The sequence below is a fragment of the Rattus norvegicus genome, chromosome 6 (assembly GCF_036323735.1).
Source record: "Rattus norvegicus strain BN/NHsdMcwi chromosome 6, GRCr8, whole genome shotgun sequence".
In the NCBI taxonomy this organism is placed as follows: domain Eukaryota; kingdom Metazoa; phylum Chordata; class Mammalia; order Rodentia; family Muridae; genus Rattus; species Rattus norvegicus.
Genome location: NC_086024.1, coordinates 90480433 through 90499465, shown reverse-complemented (window position 1 = coordinate 90499465; position 19033 = coordinate 90480433). Strand labels below are relative to the sequence as shown.

The 19033-nt window shown below is 34.8% G+C and overlaps 1 protein-coding gene across 4 annotated transcripts in view; it reads left to right on the top strand.

Annotated features, from left to right (window-relative positions):
• The window catches only part of Mdga2 (MAM domain containing glycosylphosphatidylinositol anchor 2), an 864098-nt gene extending 847319 nt beyond the window's left edge, over window positions 1–16779 (top strand). The window contains exons 17-18 of one of the 4 annotated variants that reach the window (XR_001838168.3): window positions 968–1518; window positions 1861–16779. Coding sequence is in view for 2 of the 4 variants with exons in the window: in XM_008764688.4 (XP_008762910.2) it covers window positions 968–1056 (89 nt within the window). In the remaining 2 variants the exon portion in view is untranslated. 4 annotated transcript variants of the gene reach the window in all.
• Window positions 16780–19033: the final 2254 nt, after the last annotated feature.

Here is a 19033-nt window from a genome sequence, read left to right as displayed (position 1 = left end):
TTCATCTCACATTATCCATTTGAAACATGTATTCAGAATCATTGTTGGAATGCATTTTAACTTCAATATTTTCTTAGACCTATCTGGAAAATTCAATTCTATGATCACACAATGAGGGAGTAATCAAGCTAAATTTCCACAAATAACTCATCAATAATTTAGTATATTCAAAGTGTATTGAAATTCTATGTGGCTAAAGGGTTCGATGCACCAGAGCTCTTCAACCCAATATATTTATGGAAAAATTATTACAGTCTACATAGTGAAAGTCAAGAATGCAGTTACAGCTTAATAGGCATAATTAACTCCATTATTTGGCATTGTTGAAAATTTTAAAAAAGTGGCAATGAGCTGTGGTCATTTGTTATGAAACTCAGCATTGAAGATACACATTTTGTAAAAACTTCCTGGGTTTTTATTTCAGAAAAGGCTCAGCGGCACCCACATGAACACAGTCTGCTTAGAACAGAGAGAATCATGCACTATTCAGAAGCTGCGAGCTTGTTCACACCTCACTTTCAGCGAAGCTAACCTTACCCTAGACGAAAGCCATGCCTACATTGCATTTTCATATTTAATCAAAACTAAATAGGTGCAATTTGATAAGTTGAGGTAAACTTTCCAAATGGGGAAAAGAAAAAAGAGAAAGCAGGAGTGAGCATAGTCACGGGCTGGGAAAGTCTGCCTCGCTTTTGCTGCCATGCTCTAGAACATTCTCATGGATGGGATTTTTAAATTGGTAAACCCACAGTAATATGTGTCTGCCATATTGATAACCGCAGATCCAGCCTGCTTCCTCCTTCTGCATGCCTTCAAAATAAAATGACATCTAATGCAAAACCTAGTTTTCTCCCAAATTATTTTCCTCGGTTTAAATTTCTTTAGATCAGAAACGCTGCATTGGTGGCGTCATGGAATGTTTATGGCCTTAATGTCAGTGTTGGGTACCTATCTTCTTTATCTCTAGATTCCGTGGATGGTGCTGTTGGGATCTTAGTTCATATATGGCTTTTTCCAGTTATCATCCTCATCTCGATCTTAAGCCCTCGAAGGTGACCTTATCCTGGCAGAGGCTATAAATGATTCACCAGGCACTGGCATGAAGAAAGAGTCTTTGTAAATGGACACTGAAAAAACAAACTACCAAAGATTCCTCCACTGACTACTGACTCAAAAATTAAATAATAAGAACAACATTTTTTAAGCACTGGGGATAAAAAAAAGACATCTTGGAAATATAACTTATTCCAAACTACATATAGAAGATATTCTTGGCCTGGGTACAAAAGAGCCCTTCAGGTGCTTTTGTGGCTAAAATGATTACAGCTTCATCTGGTTGAACTCTGGAAAAAGAAAATAAAAGAAAAAGAAAGAAAGAAAAAGAAGAAGAAGAAGAAAAAGAGCTATAGAAATCCTCGTCAAAGCACAAAGTCATGGCTGGTTTTGTTTCAAATGAATAGTTTGCTTGTTACCATGGAAACCTAATGGCCTGCCAACAAAAACCTCACTGTAAACAGGGTACGTGGAGAGCTGGCGTTTATTTTCCTTTCAAGAAGGTTTTATGTAGAGAATTAAATAAATGTAGGCCCTTTTACCTTGGCTGTTACCCTTCCTTGAAAATACTCCAAACTCGGAATTATTTAAAGGTTTCATATCCCTGCCCGCCTTACCCCACCCTACTTTTACTGTTGTTTGGGTTTTGTTGTCGTTGTTGTTGTTATTGTTGTTACTGTTTGTTGTAGTTATTTTCTTTTTTCTTTTTTTTTCTCCCTCCCATGGCTAAGCTAGATAACTGTATGATGTCTCTTTTTGCATGCACTGCTATCCAGGATGGTAAACCTGGGCTTACATATTACACAGGCTTATCGGAGTTTGCTTGCGGCCACTTGACACCCAAACTACGTCATCTGTTCCTATGAAGAAACCAAACCACCATCTTTTATAAATTGCCATGGAAACCAAGTGCCTTCAATGAAACAAGCCTGAATAATTTTCAACTCAGAAGCTTGCACTGCTAACAATGGTTTGTGTAAAACTATTTTGTAACCAGACGACACAGCCTAAATGTGCAAATTACAGGCAAGACACCCTAGCCGCTTCTGAAGAAGAAAGGACCGACGTGCTGCGTAAACCTACGCAGACAAGATTATTTGTTTCACCTCCTAGACAGCCATGGCCTTTCGGCTTAATGTCCATAGAAAGTAACTTCCATTGAGACCAAACATGGGAGCAACACTTTTTTCTTCCAGGTTATTAATGGGTCAACCAGAGCAAAAGGTTGTTGAGATAATACTTAGCACAGAAGGTGGTAAAACACAGAAGTGATTTTTTACTCTAACCTCCATTTCAAATGAGATTGGCTTTGCCTTTAGAGGGAACAAGGAAATGTTTGCGATTGCCGTGCATACAAACTCTGCCGCGGAACTGGGCCTGAAAAAAATCTGCCTTTATTCTAAACACTGAGGGGAATAGGCCTCTGCCCTTTAGTCAGACTCTGTGCAAATTGTGAAATATTATTTTATTATTTTAACAAGATTAAAAAACACTTTTACAAAAAAACAAAAACCTGTAAAAATGATTTTGAGCTACCTGAGGACAAACCATAACTTTAACCAGCCAGTTTTCCAATGCATTGTAAATTTCACTTAAACCTGTTGGTTATGACAATTTGAAGATCTTTTTCCTTAAATTATCACAACTTTTAACTTCATTTAAAAAAGACTTTTGTCTAAAGAAGAATATTATTATTATCTGTTCTTTCAACACCCCAGGATTTAAAAAAAATACTGATTATGCAAGTAATTGGGATCTAAGTATTAAATTGCAGCATTTGCAAATATTAATATAAAAAGCACAACAAAATGTAGTGGAAATGACAAAGCTTGATTTTTTAAAACAACTGTAGAGATGTTTGTGCAAATTCAATAATTCAACTTAAAATATAATTTTACAGCTCTGTTCAATAAAGCCTCTTTCCAGGTAAGGTATGAGAAACAGTGTGTGTGTTTGTTGGGCAATAGTCACCCTTTCATTTAATGAGATTAGTTATGCAATTTACTGGTTTTATTATCTTGGGATAAATCTTCAGTTCTTCATACACAGTTAATGTTTGCAGGAACAAATTTGAAAAAAACACACCATGTATTCTCCTTTTATTTTTGTTAAACCTGTTAAAATGTTGTACCTCTGTAGGTAAAATGCAAACCGAAATACAAGTGGAAATTTACTATCAAATTTCATAGTCAGCTCAAAAGGGGACATATCAGAATAATTACATAGGGATAGAATCAAAATAACCTGTGTCCCATAAATCACACAAAGGAGGCAAATGATTAACCTAATTTATTTTAATTAATTAGTTATATTGAAAATCCTTTTTAAATTTCCAAGTCATCCATCTAGTTTCTCAAATCAAAGATTTACAGTAGGTAATATCTGGGCACTTAGCATGGGAAAGATCTGCATTCACCTGCATGTCCGCCATATTGCCACCAACAATAGTTCTGCACTACCCAGGACGAGTAAAAAACAAATTCATTAGGTCTTACTTTTTGCATTCTCTCTGCCAGGTCGACAGTACGTGTCTTCTGTTTAAAGAGAGGCTCGACTTGTTATCTTCTTTCAATTACGTTTAAGTTGATTTGAGTGAGGCTTTTGTAAATGAATTTAAAGGAAAAAGACCCCTAAATTCTGAATATCGGAAGGCATACATGTCACTTCAAGATAACTTAGTTTTTTTTTCTCCTTCTCAGTTATCCTGAGCAAAGAAGTCGATATGAAAGTTTCAGTTGTGTCATTAAAGCATTTATCGAACGTAAAAATCTTTCCTAAATTTTCACATAGTAAGAGAACACACTCTGGAAGTTAAAGAGAACTGGCTGGTACTTCAAAATTAATTTTTATTAAACTTCTAAGAAGTTGCAGATGGTTGTGACGAACACGGGACTATCAGAGGTGAGAGCAGGTGGACGAGAGAGGTGGAGAGAAACACAATTTCTCACATGAGAGTCACATCATTTAGACTCGCCAATCAACATAATCACTGTTTTTACATCAGATCAAATGCTCAGTTGCTTTAATGAAAGTAAATGGCTAAAACTGTGGAAAGTTCTAAATGAGTTGGATACATGAACTGGAAACATTGTGAAATCACCTTGTCTTTAGTAGAAGAAATGATGGTGGAACCCTTAAACACCTTCCCATTCCTAACATTGTTATGTTTATCAGAACTGCACCCACTGCCACCTTCACCTTACCATTTTGCTAATGTGTCAGCATATAATTTGAGAGGCCTGTTCGGTTCTTTTCTTCTTTTTTTTTTAATGGGGAAGCATTTAGCAATCAGGGTTTTATTTTTGGGAGAAACAACATGCTGTGTAATCTCCAGTTACTCACAATAACTGATCCGCGTTAGTTAGGAGTGGTACCACTTTCATGGGTTCAGTGATGTTTCTTCACAGGCTAACATTTCTACAGTTGTGTCGACTTTCATTGCAGTTAGCAGCACTCTCATGTAGTGATATGAACATGCACACGGGAGCTGAGAAGACCTGAGTAAGAACATGTAACACTTTGACGAAAGTTGCCAGAATGGTCAAACAATGCCAAATATGATATTTCCTTGGGAGCTAAGAGTGAGAAAAAATATTGCCCAATCACACTTATCAGATGTATAAATAATCATGGACTATGCAGTTTTGAAAAAAAATAACCTACTTACCTTTCTTTTAAAATGTTTTTTTTAAAGATGCTTTGCATACATACCTACCCCTGCTTTTCCATTTCCTACCTACTTTTCTGTCTTGTGTTTTTATAGTTCCATCCTGGAAATATGTATCCCTGGTCTGCTGTGCTCCCAGGTTCCATAGGGCTTGTATTCAACAGATCATGAGTTTGGCCCATGATCAGTTCCTTTAAGAGAACTGATAGATGCTTGGTTACAATGTCAGGCAGTGGACCTTGACACTAGTGGCACTTCACTTCACATTTCCCCCAGAATTGGCTCAGCATAACAATGGATTATATCTGAATTAGGACCTAACTAGTCTGTTATACCATGTAATATACAGTGAAAATAATTCCATTCTTTACTTGGACATATGATAAAATATAAATTACAGCTGTACTAACTTTTCATCAAACATGCAATATTATTTTAAATACTTTATAATAATAAACTTATCTGCCAATGAAATGTGTAATTTGAATAATAATTCATTCATTTCTATACTTGAGACTCTAAACATGACTGTGGTATTACTCAGAATCATTTAATTTTGTTTCTCTTGGTAATTTTAAATTTGTGATAAATTGATTTGATTTTGGAAAAACTTTTCAAATGATCCTCCTAAATTTGTGATTTATGTTCCTTATTACAGAACATTTTTTTTCTGTGCCTTTCAAATATCAGGGCCACTGAAATAGACATTTAAACTGGAAAAAATTGACCTTCCCCAAATACATTCTAAATTAATACGACATTCAGCCGTGTCTCAACAAAGCAGAGGGTGTACTCTTCTTGCAACTGGGCAGTTGATCTCAATGAGGAGTTATTGCATTTTCTGTGAAAACAATAAAGTCATAGGGTTCAATCCCAAGCTGCTGCTTTTCCTACAGCATTCCCTCTGTGGCTAGCCCATTTAACTCATTTTCTTAGCATTGTTTTTAGAAAGGAATGTCTGTCCTTTTCTACTGTCTTAGAAGGAAAATTGCTACAAAATAATTTGATTTTTTTCTCAAATCTCATAGAAAGTTTGTTGTATATTCATAGTATATCTACATACAATTGTGTATGTTATTACGTGAGCAGTGAAAAACATAAACGCTTGACACTATAATGGGAAGCATGACAGCCAAGAAAGTCCCTAGTGGATTACTTAATGTCTGTTGGAATAGAAGTGAGAAATTATGGTAAAGCTTCCACATTTCTATAGGAATTACTTTTTGAGCATATGGCCGTTTGAAGGTTAATAAGACTGTGAGCAGTGGTTTCACTGCTCTGAACCCATATTGAGAATCTCAAACTGGAATCCAAAATTTGGAATAGGGCTGAGGTTAAACTCTGGGTAGAAACTGCAATAGTTTTCTCAAGGATATATTTGCAACTGATTGAATTTAATTTCAACAGTACTAATTTTCCATGAGTTTATTTGAAATGTGTTCTTATTTTTCAAGCGTCGGGAAATTCTATGAGTAGGGCTAAGCTTGGTAGTTTCGCTGGTTTTCTTGTGGCTCTTTATTGTTGTCCTGGCGCTCCAGGCTTCCCTTTTTATTTCTTGAGTCTCACCAGTATATTTAAATGTATAAGTTTAATCAAATATGCATTGTGTTAAATTTATATAAAACATTGGAGACCATAAAATTTAGATTGAACTTAATTTACATTTTGATATTTTCCTTCTTCCAAATAGTTTCAGATAGCTGTATGTTATTTTCCTTGGAATTTTTTTCAATAAATGAAATTATGTTAAATACTCTATTAGTGTTTGGGGAAATTTTCTGCTGTCAATAAGTATTTAACTTAAAAAAAAACAAAGAATGACATTTAGAATGGCAATTAAAATTAAAGTACCATGATTTCTTTTGCAATTAAGAAGCCTTTATAGACTCACTACTACAGTGAACACAATTAGACTATCAAGATTTGTGTTGATTTTTACATCCTTTGCGATAGATCATTTTATTCTATTGTATTAGACTGCCAGACACTAAAATCTTTCTGAACCGATGTAATTTAAGAATCGTGGTATTATGATGTGGTGTATCAGCTAGGCTTCTATATGACACATGAAATGATCACAGCTGGATGATGCAAAGATTGCAGCTGGATGATGTAATGATCGCAGCTGGATGATGCTAAACAGATTCAGAGACATTGTTTTAATCACATGTTCCCAAGGACACTGTCAGCTAAATACACTGATCTGCAGTGATGAGTGAGAATCTAAGTGTAAATGTAATTCTGAAAATCATGACATGTTGTTGTTACCTTACTGCCTATTCAGCTTAATTGTGTGTTACCTTTGCTATGATTATTCCTCTAAGTAAACCCTTGAGCATTTGGAAATGGAGATATAATTAATACTTAAACCCATTAATTGTTTTTGAAAGTCATTTCTCTCCAAATGACTCGTTCACTCTGTGTTAAATGACTGTTTCTTTAATCTGTGTTAAATTACTGTTTATTCTCCATGAGCTGTTTGAAGTTAATATTCATTTTGTAGATTTTAAGACTTTTCCCTAAGATACTAGGAATTGTTCCTTAGTTTTATGTATTTTTACTTCTCTGAAGAAACTGTGACCTTATCTGTGGCGACGCTGCCCATCCATGTCTTTATTATCTACAATAGAAAGGAGGTAAGGTATAAGTCTGGGTTCTAGGAAGTATGTAGCACAATTTATTACTGGTTAACTTATATTTGAACTGAATTCAAAAGATTAGGAAACAATCAAAACATTTACCTTTCAATGACAAAATCATTGAAATTTTACAAACAGGATGTATGTCGTGTGTATTAGGAAAAGAAGAAAATCCAATTATTGAAAAACTTTTGTTTTTAACATAAATATCTGGCATTTTTTAATTTTACAGGCAATATTATTATTTCATTCTTTCTGTCTTTCTCTTTCTTCCTTTCTTTCTTTCTTCCTTCTTTCTTTCTTTCTTTCTTTCTTTCTTTCTTTCTTTCTTTCTTTCTTTTTTTTTGATACAGACGATCATATAGCCCAGACTGAACTCAAACTCACTTTATAGGGGAGGCATGTGTTGAACTCTGGATCTTCCAGAGTCTAACACCCTAAAACGAGGCATTTTATGTGTTTAAATTTGCTAATGAAGTAAAATTAAAATAAAATAAGATAAAATTAAAATTAGAGGCATGAACCATAAGACCAGCACAGGTAAAACACAAATGTTGATATTGTCTTTGCAAAGAAATTAACCTAGAGCAAATTAGACTAATTACATGTTTATGAAAGCCCAAAATAAACAGGGGAATGATAATTTCTAGGGTCTATAGTTTTTTAAATGAGCTTTGTTTGAGGACATATGAGTTCCATCTTGATTTAAAGTCTAGGGTTTTTTTTTTTTTTTTTTTTTTTTGTTTTGCTCTAGGCTCCAGTCACCTAGTAAATGTAAATACAGTATGAGACAAACATTTTCATTTTCAGACACAATTGATAATTTAAATTACAAAACAAAATTGTAAAAAATAGTAGGATAGAACTCAGGAGGATCATCACAATTTCTGTTCACACTGAGAGACACAGTAAGTTCTATGCCAGCCTGCACTGCAGAGTGTGACCTCATCTCAAATGTAAACCAAACCCCCCAAAAAAGAAATTTCTGAAAATATATGGCAAAGAATAAATGGTACAAAGGTAAGAAACAAAGAGTTGAAATCAAAATAGTACTGAGAAGAGATAGCTCACATCCTTTTAAATTTGTTTCTGTATTATATTACATATCTAAATTCACTAGACTACACAATTTAGCAAGTCAATGAACTCAAAATGAGAGAATGGGATAATGGGTCTTATGCAGCAGAATAAGGCACTTAAGTAAATGCTGGGGTGTTTGTGTGTTAAAATTTGCTAACGAAATAAACATATTGTTGGTTAAGTTCTCATGAAATGAATTTAATAAAGTGGAATCATTTCAAATTAAATGATTTCCATAGAATTTTGCAAGTATCTCAAAGGCCTTTACAGTGTTGAGGTATTGAGGGTACTGGATGGGCACTGATCCAAATCAGTAAGCTCCATGAAGCTTGTAATTTCTTAATCACCAGTCCAATCCTGTGCCCTTAGTTGTGATTTCTCTATTTTGGCCTCTTTCAAGATATAAACACCTCGCAGAGCCAGGTCCTATTATTAAAGGGTAACAGTTGTCCATCCACACAGCCTTTCAAGTAGAAAACTAGAAAGGTCAACCAGTGGACTTTCTGGCAAGAGCTAAGGGACAAGAAATAGAAGCATAAAGTGAAGAAAGGCACACACTGTCCAATACATTATTTCCATAGTTGTCCCAAGAACAGGTGAGGCTTCATACCCAGTACAGACAAGGTAGATGGAGTTACAGGCAAGGAAGGCTTCTGAGACAGCTCAAGCTATCTCAGAGTGGTGAGGATGGTAGTATGAAACTCACAGTGGTTCCCAGAGAGATGAGTACCAAGAAAGTCTATGGATAACGTATCTTACAATGAACTAAAATACACTATCCACATCAGTAGAAAAGAGAAGAAAATTTATCAACTAAATGTTTTTGAATAGGTACACATTGCTATAAAATAAAAATAAAGTTTTAATGAATTAAATAAACCTTTAAAATATTTATAATAACTTCTTGTGAATATTTGACTATATGCACACCTTTCTCTTCTTTTGTTTCTGCCTAATCTAAGATCAACTAAGCTGATATGTGGATCTTGTCATTCTGATGCGAATTCATAGCAAGCTGTTGACTAGTCTAGAGTACATGTCACTTGAATATGTCTTTCATCAAGTCCCATCACAGACTGCTTCTATTTAAACTCCTCATCAATTTCTCATATGAGTTTCTGTTTTTATGTCCCTACAACCCTCTCTCTTTCCTGTAAAATAAAGACCTGGCAACCCTGTAATATGGTATATGATTGATGGAAATAGAGTTTGGAAAGCACTTAAACAGCTTTAACTATGGATGTCAGAGCATCATTGAGCCATTTGCTACGTCTCAATGTGTTAATGGGTTATAAAGAAAAACTTTCTTACTGAAAATCACCTGTATGTCAGCTTGCACACATTTCGTATTTCAGTATAAGCCTTTTGAATTATTCCCATTTTTCCAACATTATTTACTCACACACACATGCTATTTACATGATTTGTCATTTTCAAAGTAATTCCAGATATGTTATTTCATCTACGATAAGCCCTAAACACTAATTACTCACTCATGAGCTATGTGAAAATACATACATGGATAACCTATTCCCTATACAGCATTATGCCTCTTATGACATGACTAAACACAATATCATTTGCAGTCCAGGATTTAAATAAACATGTAATAAAGATGGTTCTATAGTCTATTATCTAGTGACCCTCTATGCACTAGCATATTTAAGACAGTTACTCTTTGTACTACAAAAAAAAAGGATTTGCTCTTATTTGGTAATAATAAAATACTACCAGTTATAATAGGCAGTCCTATTTCAATGACGGCAAATTGTAAACAAAACCTGAATTTTATAATTAATAAAGTAATGCGGCAGCAGGACAGATGTCTGAGAAATTAAGAGTGCATACTGTTCTTCCATAGCACCTAAGTTCAGTTACCAGCATTCATTGTTGGACAGCTAACAACTGCCTATAACTCTAGCTGCAAGAGATCCAACTTCCTCTTCCACCGATGCAGGCATTTGTATGCATAAAGCATTCACACACACACAGACACGTGCGCGCGTTCACACACACAAACACACACACACACACTAAATAAATAAATAGATGAATGAATGAATAAATGAATAAGTAAATAAATAAGTTTAAGGCAATACTTTTTCTTTTCTTTCTGAAACATAGCATTATGTATAAATTGACCAGTCATTGTATTTGTGTCTGACAGTAAAACCCCTATGACTCAGAAAACAGTTGGCCTCACATTCTAATGTTAATTATAATCTCTGGAGACAAGCCTTGAAAATTAAGATCCCATGGTTTTAGCAGGAGGAAATTTTGGGTCCACAGACTTAGAAGAATGGGAGGGACAGTACTTAAAACACTTAGTTAATTCTGATACTTTCACAGTGGGCTAGTGAAGACAGGAAGATCCTTGAAATTCATTGACTTGGCAGCCTAGCCAAATCTATGTGCTTTGGGTTTAGGGAAAGATCCTGCATCAAAATATAATGATAAAGAGTGATTGAGGAAAGATAATGTCCACCTTTGACCCAAATGCATGTGCACACACACAAGCATTCATTCTTGCATGTTCGTGTATACACACACTAACATCTACATACATCACATAGACAAATGCAGCGCTTACTCAAATTTTAAAAGAAATAATTCCAATCTATCTAATGTACAGTTTGAAAAGCATCAATGTTGTGGGCAGAACATAATGTCATATTCTGATTTTACCCCCACTACTTCTTGAAAGTATAAGGCAAGAAGATTATTGTAAGGACAATATTTACTCAGTCTCTCTCTCTCTCTCTCTCTCTCTCTCTCTCTCTCTCTCTCTCTCTCTCTCTCTCTCTCTCCCTCTCTCTCCATATATATATACATACATATAATAGTAGCCTAGAGTCCACTGCATAAGTTCCCACATTTCCCTTGTTTATGGATGGGAGAAGATGCTCTAAGAAGTTCATATATGTAAACCATGACTCGAACCCTGATTGACATGTAACAAGTATTCACACAAATGTCTACTCACATATGGCAATATTTCAATAATATTTTCTTTGCTCAATGACACTCTAATTAAATAAATTGACCAATTTTAACTAAGTATTTACAGTGGTCTTGGACTTTTAGATATTGACATAAGGTGACATATTTTAAACAATTTCTCTGAAAATTATTTTCACAAATAATTTTTCTTGCTGTTCTTTGCTTTGCATTAAACATAGACAATGAATAATTTTCCATGATATTTTATTGATTTAAATATCTTAATATATTTTCTTAAGCCTACATGAATTACATTAGCCCAGAAATTAAGAAAATTCTCTTGTAGGGGAGTTTTGAATAGTCATGTTTATTTTAAAAGAAACTTTAAAATAAATTTAAGAAATTTAAACTATTTTTATTGAATAAGGAGAAGCTGAAAATCAATATCTATATTTATATACGTGCTTATATTCTGCACATAAAGATTAACCTCTTTTAATCTAAATCTGTAGGGTCATAATTTCACATGCACTTAGTAGCAAGTAATACAAAGATTTGATACATTTTTTTCTATTTTTTTCAAAGAATGTCCTGCAAAACAGCAGTAAAGTGTTACAACTTCACCCCTCATGCTAGCCAGAGCCATTGGTCATGTTCCCAAGTATTGATTATGCTTGTGTGTGTGTGTGTGTGTGTGTGTGTGTGTGTGTGTGTGTGTGTGTGTTGCTATGTTATCACTTCTGTAGAAGATTCAGGTGTGCATTACCATAGTCAAACACAGTATTTCAATTGCAGGAGTCTCTTCAATGCTGCGTTTCTGGAAACCACTGTCCTCTCATTTTGTCATTGCAAGAGTATATAGAAATGATATTGCAATTTTACATGGTAGCTGTTTCTTCCCTCACCATAATTCTATGAAGATTGATCAGTAGGTTTACATTTCATTACTGAATGTAGCATAGTTTAGCTGCGGGACGATTTGTGTAAGCATTCACCCAAAGAAAGGAATTTGTTGTTTCCATTATGGGACTATTTAAAAAACAAACAAAAACCAAAAACATAGAAAAAAACATTCTTGTCCAAATTATTTTTGTAAATGTTGTTGTTTCTTTTTCATAATAAATGTCTTTAAAGACATCTGCTGGGTTATATGGTAATTGCCTATTTGGTTTTATAAATAACTACAAGTTCCTCCAGGGTTGCCTGCCATCTTTTATTCCTATCCCCAATGAATTAATGCCTTATTTAGTATATTCTCAAAAGCATTGATGGTCATTGCTCTTCCATTTCAATAATCCTGGCTTTAATTTTCACTTTTCTAAAGGCAAATGAAGAGAATGTTTTCCAGTCTGAGGACTGACAATGGAGAGGTTTCTTCAGAGCCCGTCCCTATACTCATGATGGTAGTTCAAAATGTTTTATGAAGCTTTTTAGATGCCCCACCTACTCTACTTCATGCTTGCTACCTGTCACTCTCAACCACTTGCTCACAACCAAGTCACTCCTCTCCCAACCCTATGCCTGCCACCAGCTGCCTTTCACTCTGACAGTGCCCACCCTCTGCCCTGTACCAGCCACCATCAGCCACTCTGCCACAAACAAACGACGCTCCACCCTATCCACCTTTCCTACACAAACTGCCCTAAAACACAGCTGGAAGCTGCCAGCCTTGGGGAGGACAACTATGTCTGTTTGAAACCTTCCAGAGTTCCCCAGTGGAGTCAAGTTTACCATCTACAGTGCCCTTGGATTAAGAGCAGTTTTTCATCAGTTACCTTAATTTCCTTTCCTCAATTCCTCAGATCTCTACTGGAACCTTCTGGAATCACACCATCATGATAAAATTTGCCTTTTGGTTTAAAGACAGCTTTAGAAAATTCAAACTGAAAACTGGCTTAGATTGGAGTACCAAGATTCTGTTTTCAAAAAATAAGCAGAGCTCTTTTTAATCTATTAATATTCCAAAATTTCACTATATACAGTCTAGTTATATACATGTCTAACATTATATATATATTACTCAAAATAAGTTTGTCTTATTCCTCTGTCCTCTTGTCTGTTTGGACTTATCTTGTCTTCCCTACCTCCTCTAGTATTAAACATGTTATTCTAGAATTAAGAAAAAGTCAGAGGGGGTGAGAGTAAAACGAGGACATGGTTCGTTATCAATGGAGGAATTCATGTGTATATCGGGAGAGTCTTATCTAAAGGAGGTTCTGTACTAGATTCAGGTATGCTGAAAATATAGCATTTTATTTTCTATACAGAAGTTTAATGCAGGCAAGAACATCACAATTTCCTGTTCATGTCTTAGGGATTAGTTAGAACAATGGAAGCAGAAACAAAATGGTCCATAATTATACCCGCTGACAGAGGAATTACAGTAAGTTAAACAGAATATTCTGTATTTATTGAAACACACTTAATACAGAGTTTGAGTTTGAAAAATTAATTGTTCATAAAAAAGTGAAAATCACATTTAAAAGGTATTGAAAATGACAATGTATACATAAACAGTGGCAATAACGAACACTATGCATGCTGGGAAAGATATTGATCCCTATGAGAGCACATATTTAAAACAGTCTTTAAGACCATTTTTTACGTGTCTATCTATTCCCACTTGTACAGTAATTACTTGTTGGGTCTCAATTATAAACTTTTCGTTGTATTTATTCTTCCTGGGAAACAGCGCATTGAACATAAAGCAGTCCACAGTCCCACTACATTTCTTTTCATCTTTATGGCCCAGATAGCTCAAATGATTTTGGATGTGTGCTAATAACGTCCTTTCTGTGGACTCAAAAACTATCTTAATTAGTGAAACATATTTCATGGATACATACTGCTAGTTTCCTCCAACCATCTGAGCAATCCTTACAGTCAGTCAGAAATGAAACCAAGACAGACTGTATGGCTAAAATTAGGTTTATCACTATTCCTGACAAATAAAGATACAATATTTTTTCTTCATTTACCCTGCCACTTCTCCAGCTTCCCTTATAGCTAAAACAGCACAGAGTCGCTGACAAACACCTGTGAATCAACCTTGACGAGCCTCACTGTTCACCTTGTACATTCAACCCATTAGCACAGCTTTTGAATTTTGCGTCTTGAGTATATTTTAAATATATTTTGTCATTATTCATCTCCAATGTGCCTACTGTAGACCGAGTTACTATGAAATCTTGCTAAGAAACAAGACCTCTTGTAGACTTCTATATCCTGTCGCGGCATCATACCTCACATTGTAGACTAGTTGATTGTCTTACAATATAAGCAAGTAAATATGTTTCCTTTATATTTTAATGGATTCTCATTGCTCACCAATTAAGGACAGAATTATTAAAGTAATAAAATGTTTATCTGATCTACTTTCTACCATTCCCCCTCCTGACAGCAGCTCTCTCTTTTCATTTTGGAAACTGAGGTCTCTAATATGGCCTCTATACCCTTAAGGCTATTGTGCCTAACCCTAAACATGGCTTCCATTTCTTGCTCTCATTGAATACATATATCTCAAAATTCTGTTTCAGCATTTACATCAAATCAGTTTATATTGCATGTTCACTCTCAGTTTTCCCTTATAACATTTCTCTGAAGTTTAATTGAATGCTGGTGTGTTTTATTATGAGTACCTACTTAATACTGTCTGAGCACCAGAAAGCCAGGTGGAGCACACTTTTTTTGCTTATGATTTATTCAAATATTTCTGAGCAAAACAGTGTCAATGATTGCTTTTGCCACTTAAGGGTCTCTCAGAAGCCAATTCCAAGGATTTTTCTCTGACATCTGTTCCCTTCATCATGTTATTTCCAGTAATTCCATTCATCACACTTTCAATTGTAAGATTTAAAACACCAGTATATGTCAACAGCATTTTATGAACTTTCCAGATGATATGGGATATTATCTGTTTTGTCTCATGCTGCATGTTATTCTAACTCAACCATAAACATTCCAAAAGTTCTATGTTAATTCTGTCATGTTCCAACTCACCTAGTATAAGAATTTTAGCTCAGTAGATGATTTCCAAATTGACCTTATTCTTCTGATCTTCGTATCTTAAAACACAGATATGAGGTTAGTGTGAAATCCCTGAATTGAGAATCCTAAGAAATAGCTTCCTCTTCATATTTAAGAAAAGAAGTTTTACAATGTTGTGTTTCAAAAGATTCCTTAAATAATCTTAGACCTTCTTTGGATCCCATCACTAGAAACAAATTGAAACCCAGAAAAACAAATTTTCATCCAACAGCTTGATGTGTTTGTAACCTGTGTGTGCACACTCATAATAAACACATTTACAAACTTCTGTTTTCCAGGTTTGTAAGAGTATCTTCATCTGAATCATTAGTTAAAAACATTACAAGTAAGTCTGTCTTAATAGGACATGAATAAAAATCTTCACATAATTTAAAAAAACAGAAAAAATTGAATTCTGAAATTCTCCTGCACACTGTCTTGTTGATATGGCCACCATGACCCCATCTCCCACTTACCCGTGAATTAGGTCTAACTGTGAGTGAACCCATTGAGTCATCGGGGACTCCATTCCCTTCATGTCCTCAGTCTGATCATCATTGTCCTCCATTTCAAATGTCTCTGACCTTTCTTACCCCACTCTGTCTACACAGATCCGGACTTTGTCGCAACATGGTAACTTATGTCTCTGACTTTATGCCCCATTCTCAAATGTACCATCATAATCCCATTAAGTTGGTATTCCTGAATAGAGTCCCACTCACTGATCAGAACAAGAATATGGCACCTCAAGGCTACTGGTTCCCTCTCAGGGATCCTCACTGTCTACCTATTGCATACTGACTATAGTACAAATGCCTACATATATAGCCACACTTTAAAAAAATAGTTATAACTTCCCATACCACAATATAGTGTACTTTTACAGAAAAGAATACTATCTCTAGAATGGATTCACTTTTTCTAAACTCTTTGAATTGGACTTAAGTGATGTCTTCAAGCTTAGGATGTCTTCTAGTTTATGTTCCTGGGACAGGGGGAGATGTGTTTAATCTAAAACAGATGTCGAATGCTGGCTTTTTACCTGATAATTTTGTTAAAACCCATATCACCTTTTAGTATCTCTTTTACAAAATAAATACTTTGCTTTATAGTATGACTAATTGGTAATTTCTTATTCCTTAGTGAAGACTGTAAGCTCCACAGGAGCAGGCATTATCTCCTATTTCATGTTCCCTGCAATGACAGCATCAGGGATTAGTGTATACTAGGTGCTCAACTAATATTTGTTAAATTTAACTAAATATGTAGGAAACCAAACTAATAAAAATGTGTACATATATTTAAAAATTCAAGAAATAAGAAAAATTTGTATATCAGAATGTACAGAATAAAGAATTTATTGCTCCTGCTGTATCATTTGTTTCATTGCTATATTTACTATCATTCATGTTTATATGATTCAATTTATACAAACTTTTTAATAAAATATTAACATACTGTTGGAAGTCCTGTATAATATAGAAAAATAATCCTCATTGTATGAATCAGTTAACTTGAACATTTCATTATTGAACTACATAAGTCAGAGCAACTATTAGCAGACTTAGAACTCAAGCCAGAGGGTTGTCTGTCACTGTTATATACCCTCATCTTTTCATAGTATTATTTATTTACAGATATAAAGTGTATCACCACACTAGCGGAGTTTGAGAGTTCCAGTCATTTAACAAGAAGTATTATGTTCCATTAAACATATTGCTTTAAATTCTAAAAGATGAGAAAACAGAAAAGACACCAACTGGAAAAAGAATGAATGCTCTTATGAGAGCATCTCGGGTACATGATTGTGTGTATGCTTGATGCCCTGTTTGCACAATGTGCACATAAGTAAGTACAACCAGTTGTGTGCCTATATGTATATATTGCTCAGCATTTTACTGAAAATTGTAGTTGCAGATTTATTTCAATTTTCTTATGATTTTAAGACAATAAATTTAGTTATTTTCTTAGGCACTAACTTAATGTCCTAGCAAGGAATCAAATATGTATGCCACATAGTCATTCTCAAGAAATAAAATTAGGAAACATTTCTTTTCAACAAATTGAATCACACTCATGTTATTTTGAGGAAGCTTGTATCAGCATAAATGAGGTTCATACAACTGGAGTCTTTACACTGATCTCAGTGTTGGCTATTGTGTACAGCAGTTTGAGAATGGATAGCACTAACTGGAATCCCCTGTGACACCTGGCCATAGGAGTGTAAAGTTACATTAGATATTGACTTGGTGCTTACACTTTGACATTGTCATCCATCCTTAGCAATGAACCCGGGTTGAAGGAAAAAACTGGACATGTCATGGTTACTAATATGAAATGCCTAGTAGCAAAAATGTCTAAAAGATGGGTTTCTGATACACTTTCACTGACAACCTGGTGTGACTAACTGATTTAAGCAAAAGAACACTGATCTTGTTAAAGAAATGACATGAGTTAGCTGGAAGAATAATCTCTTTCTGTGATTTCTCTTCCAAAAGGGACTACCAACTTGTTGAGTACTGTGTCTGATTCCATTAGGTTATTCTGTTCCAAATAGATAGGGCTAGTGCACTGATTCAATGTTGAAACTGAGGAGAGAAATTTTATCAAGTCAGAGTTTCAGAGGGTCTAAGACAATGTTAATTTGCATTTACGTCACAAACTTATCATTTGTGAATAACCCATAGAGAATACCACATCAGTCCTCAAGTGACTTCACAACATATCTGCTGCCCGATTGTTCCTTTAAATACATTTTCTTTTATACTTTTAATATAAAGAAAATGTTATTTTCTACTAATCAAAGAGCAATGTGCTGTTTGAAATGCCATACACTCTATGAATGGAAACCACTGACATAACTATTCAGTAACAAACAAAATATTTCAGATTTTAAAATTACTTTTAATAATAGTATTTGGTTTGTTGGGTTTATTTTCTATAATTATAAAAGTTGGATGAGTCTTTAATGTTGAGAGATAAATATGAGACAGGATAAATTTCTGGCATAATCCAAACTTTACCAGTCAGTCACACTGAGCTTTACTCTTTTGCTTCTGGTTTCTCTTTCCTCTTGATGTCATTCCTCCAAGCTCCATATATTCACCAGAAGTATATAGCATCCATGTAAGAGCTACGCTTGCTGCTTAGCTCTAGAAATCCAGTGGATGATATTGTCCACTCTTAATTCCACCAATTTGAGTATGCTTTTGCTCTCTCCATGTTTATGGCAATCTTCTGGGCAGAAAATGAACAGCAATAAATCTTTAATAAAATATATATGCTTACATTTTCCATAGCACTGTTGGGTTTTCACTGCCTATCTTCATTAATATCCTCAGCTCACCTTGTCTCTCTGCATGTTGGTTCAGCTTCTGTGGTGCATCACAAGAAGTAAGAGGACCACACTGGGAATAAAGGATTCTATTTCCTCACACCATTAGTACTAGCTCATTAGCCCAAAAGTTCTTTATAAAGTTAAACTGATATTATCCAAAATAGGGAGATCACAAAGTGAGCAAAGACTACAGCTCTGGAGAAAGGATGCGGTGATGCTCAATGAAGGCCAATTGTTCCAAAAGCACTCATATCTTTCCTATCAGAAATTTTGCACAATCATAAGCACAAG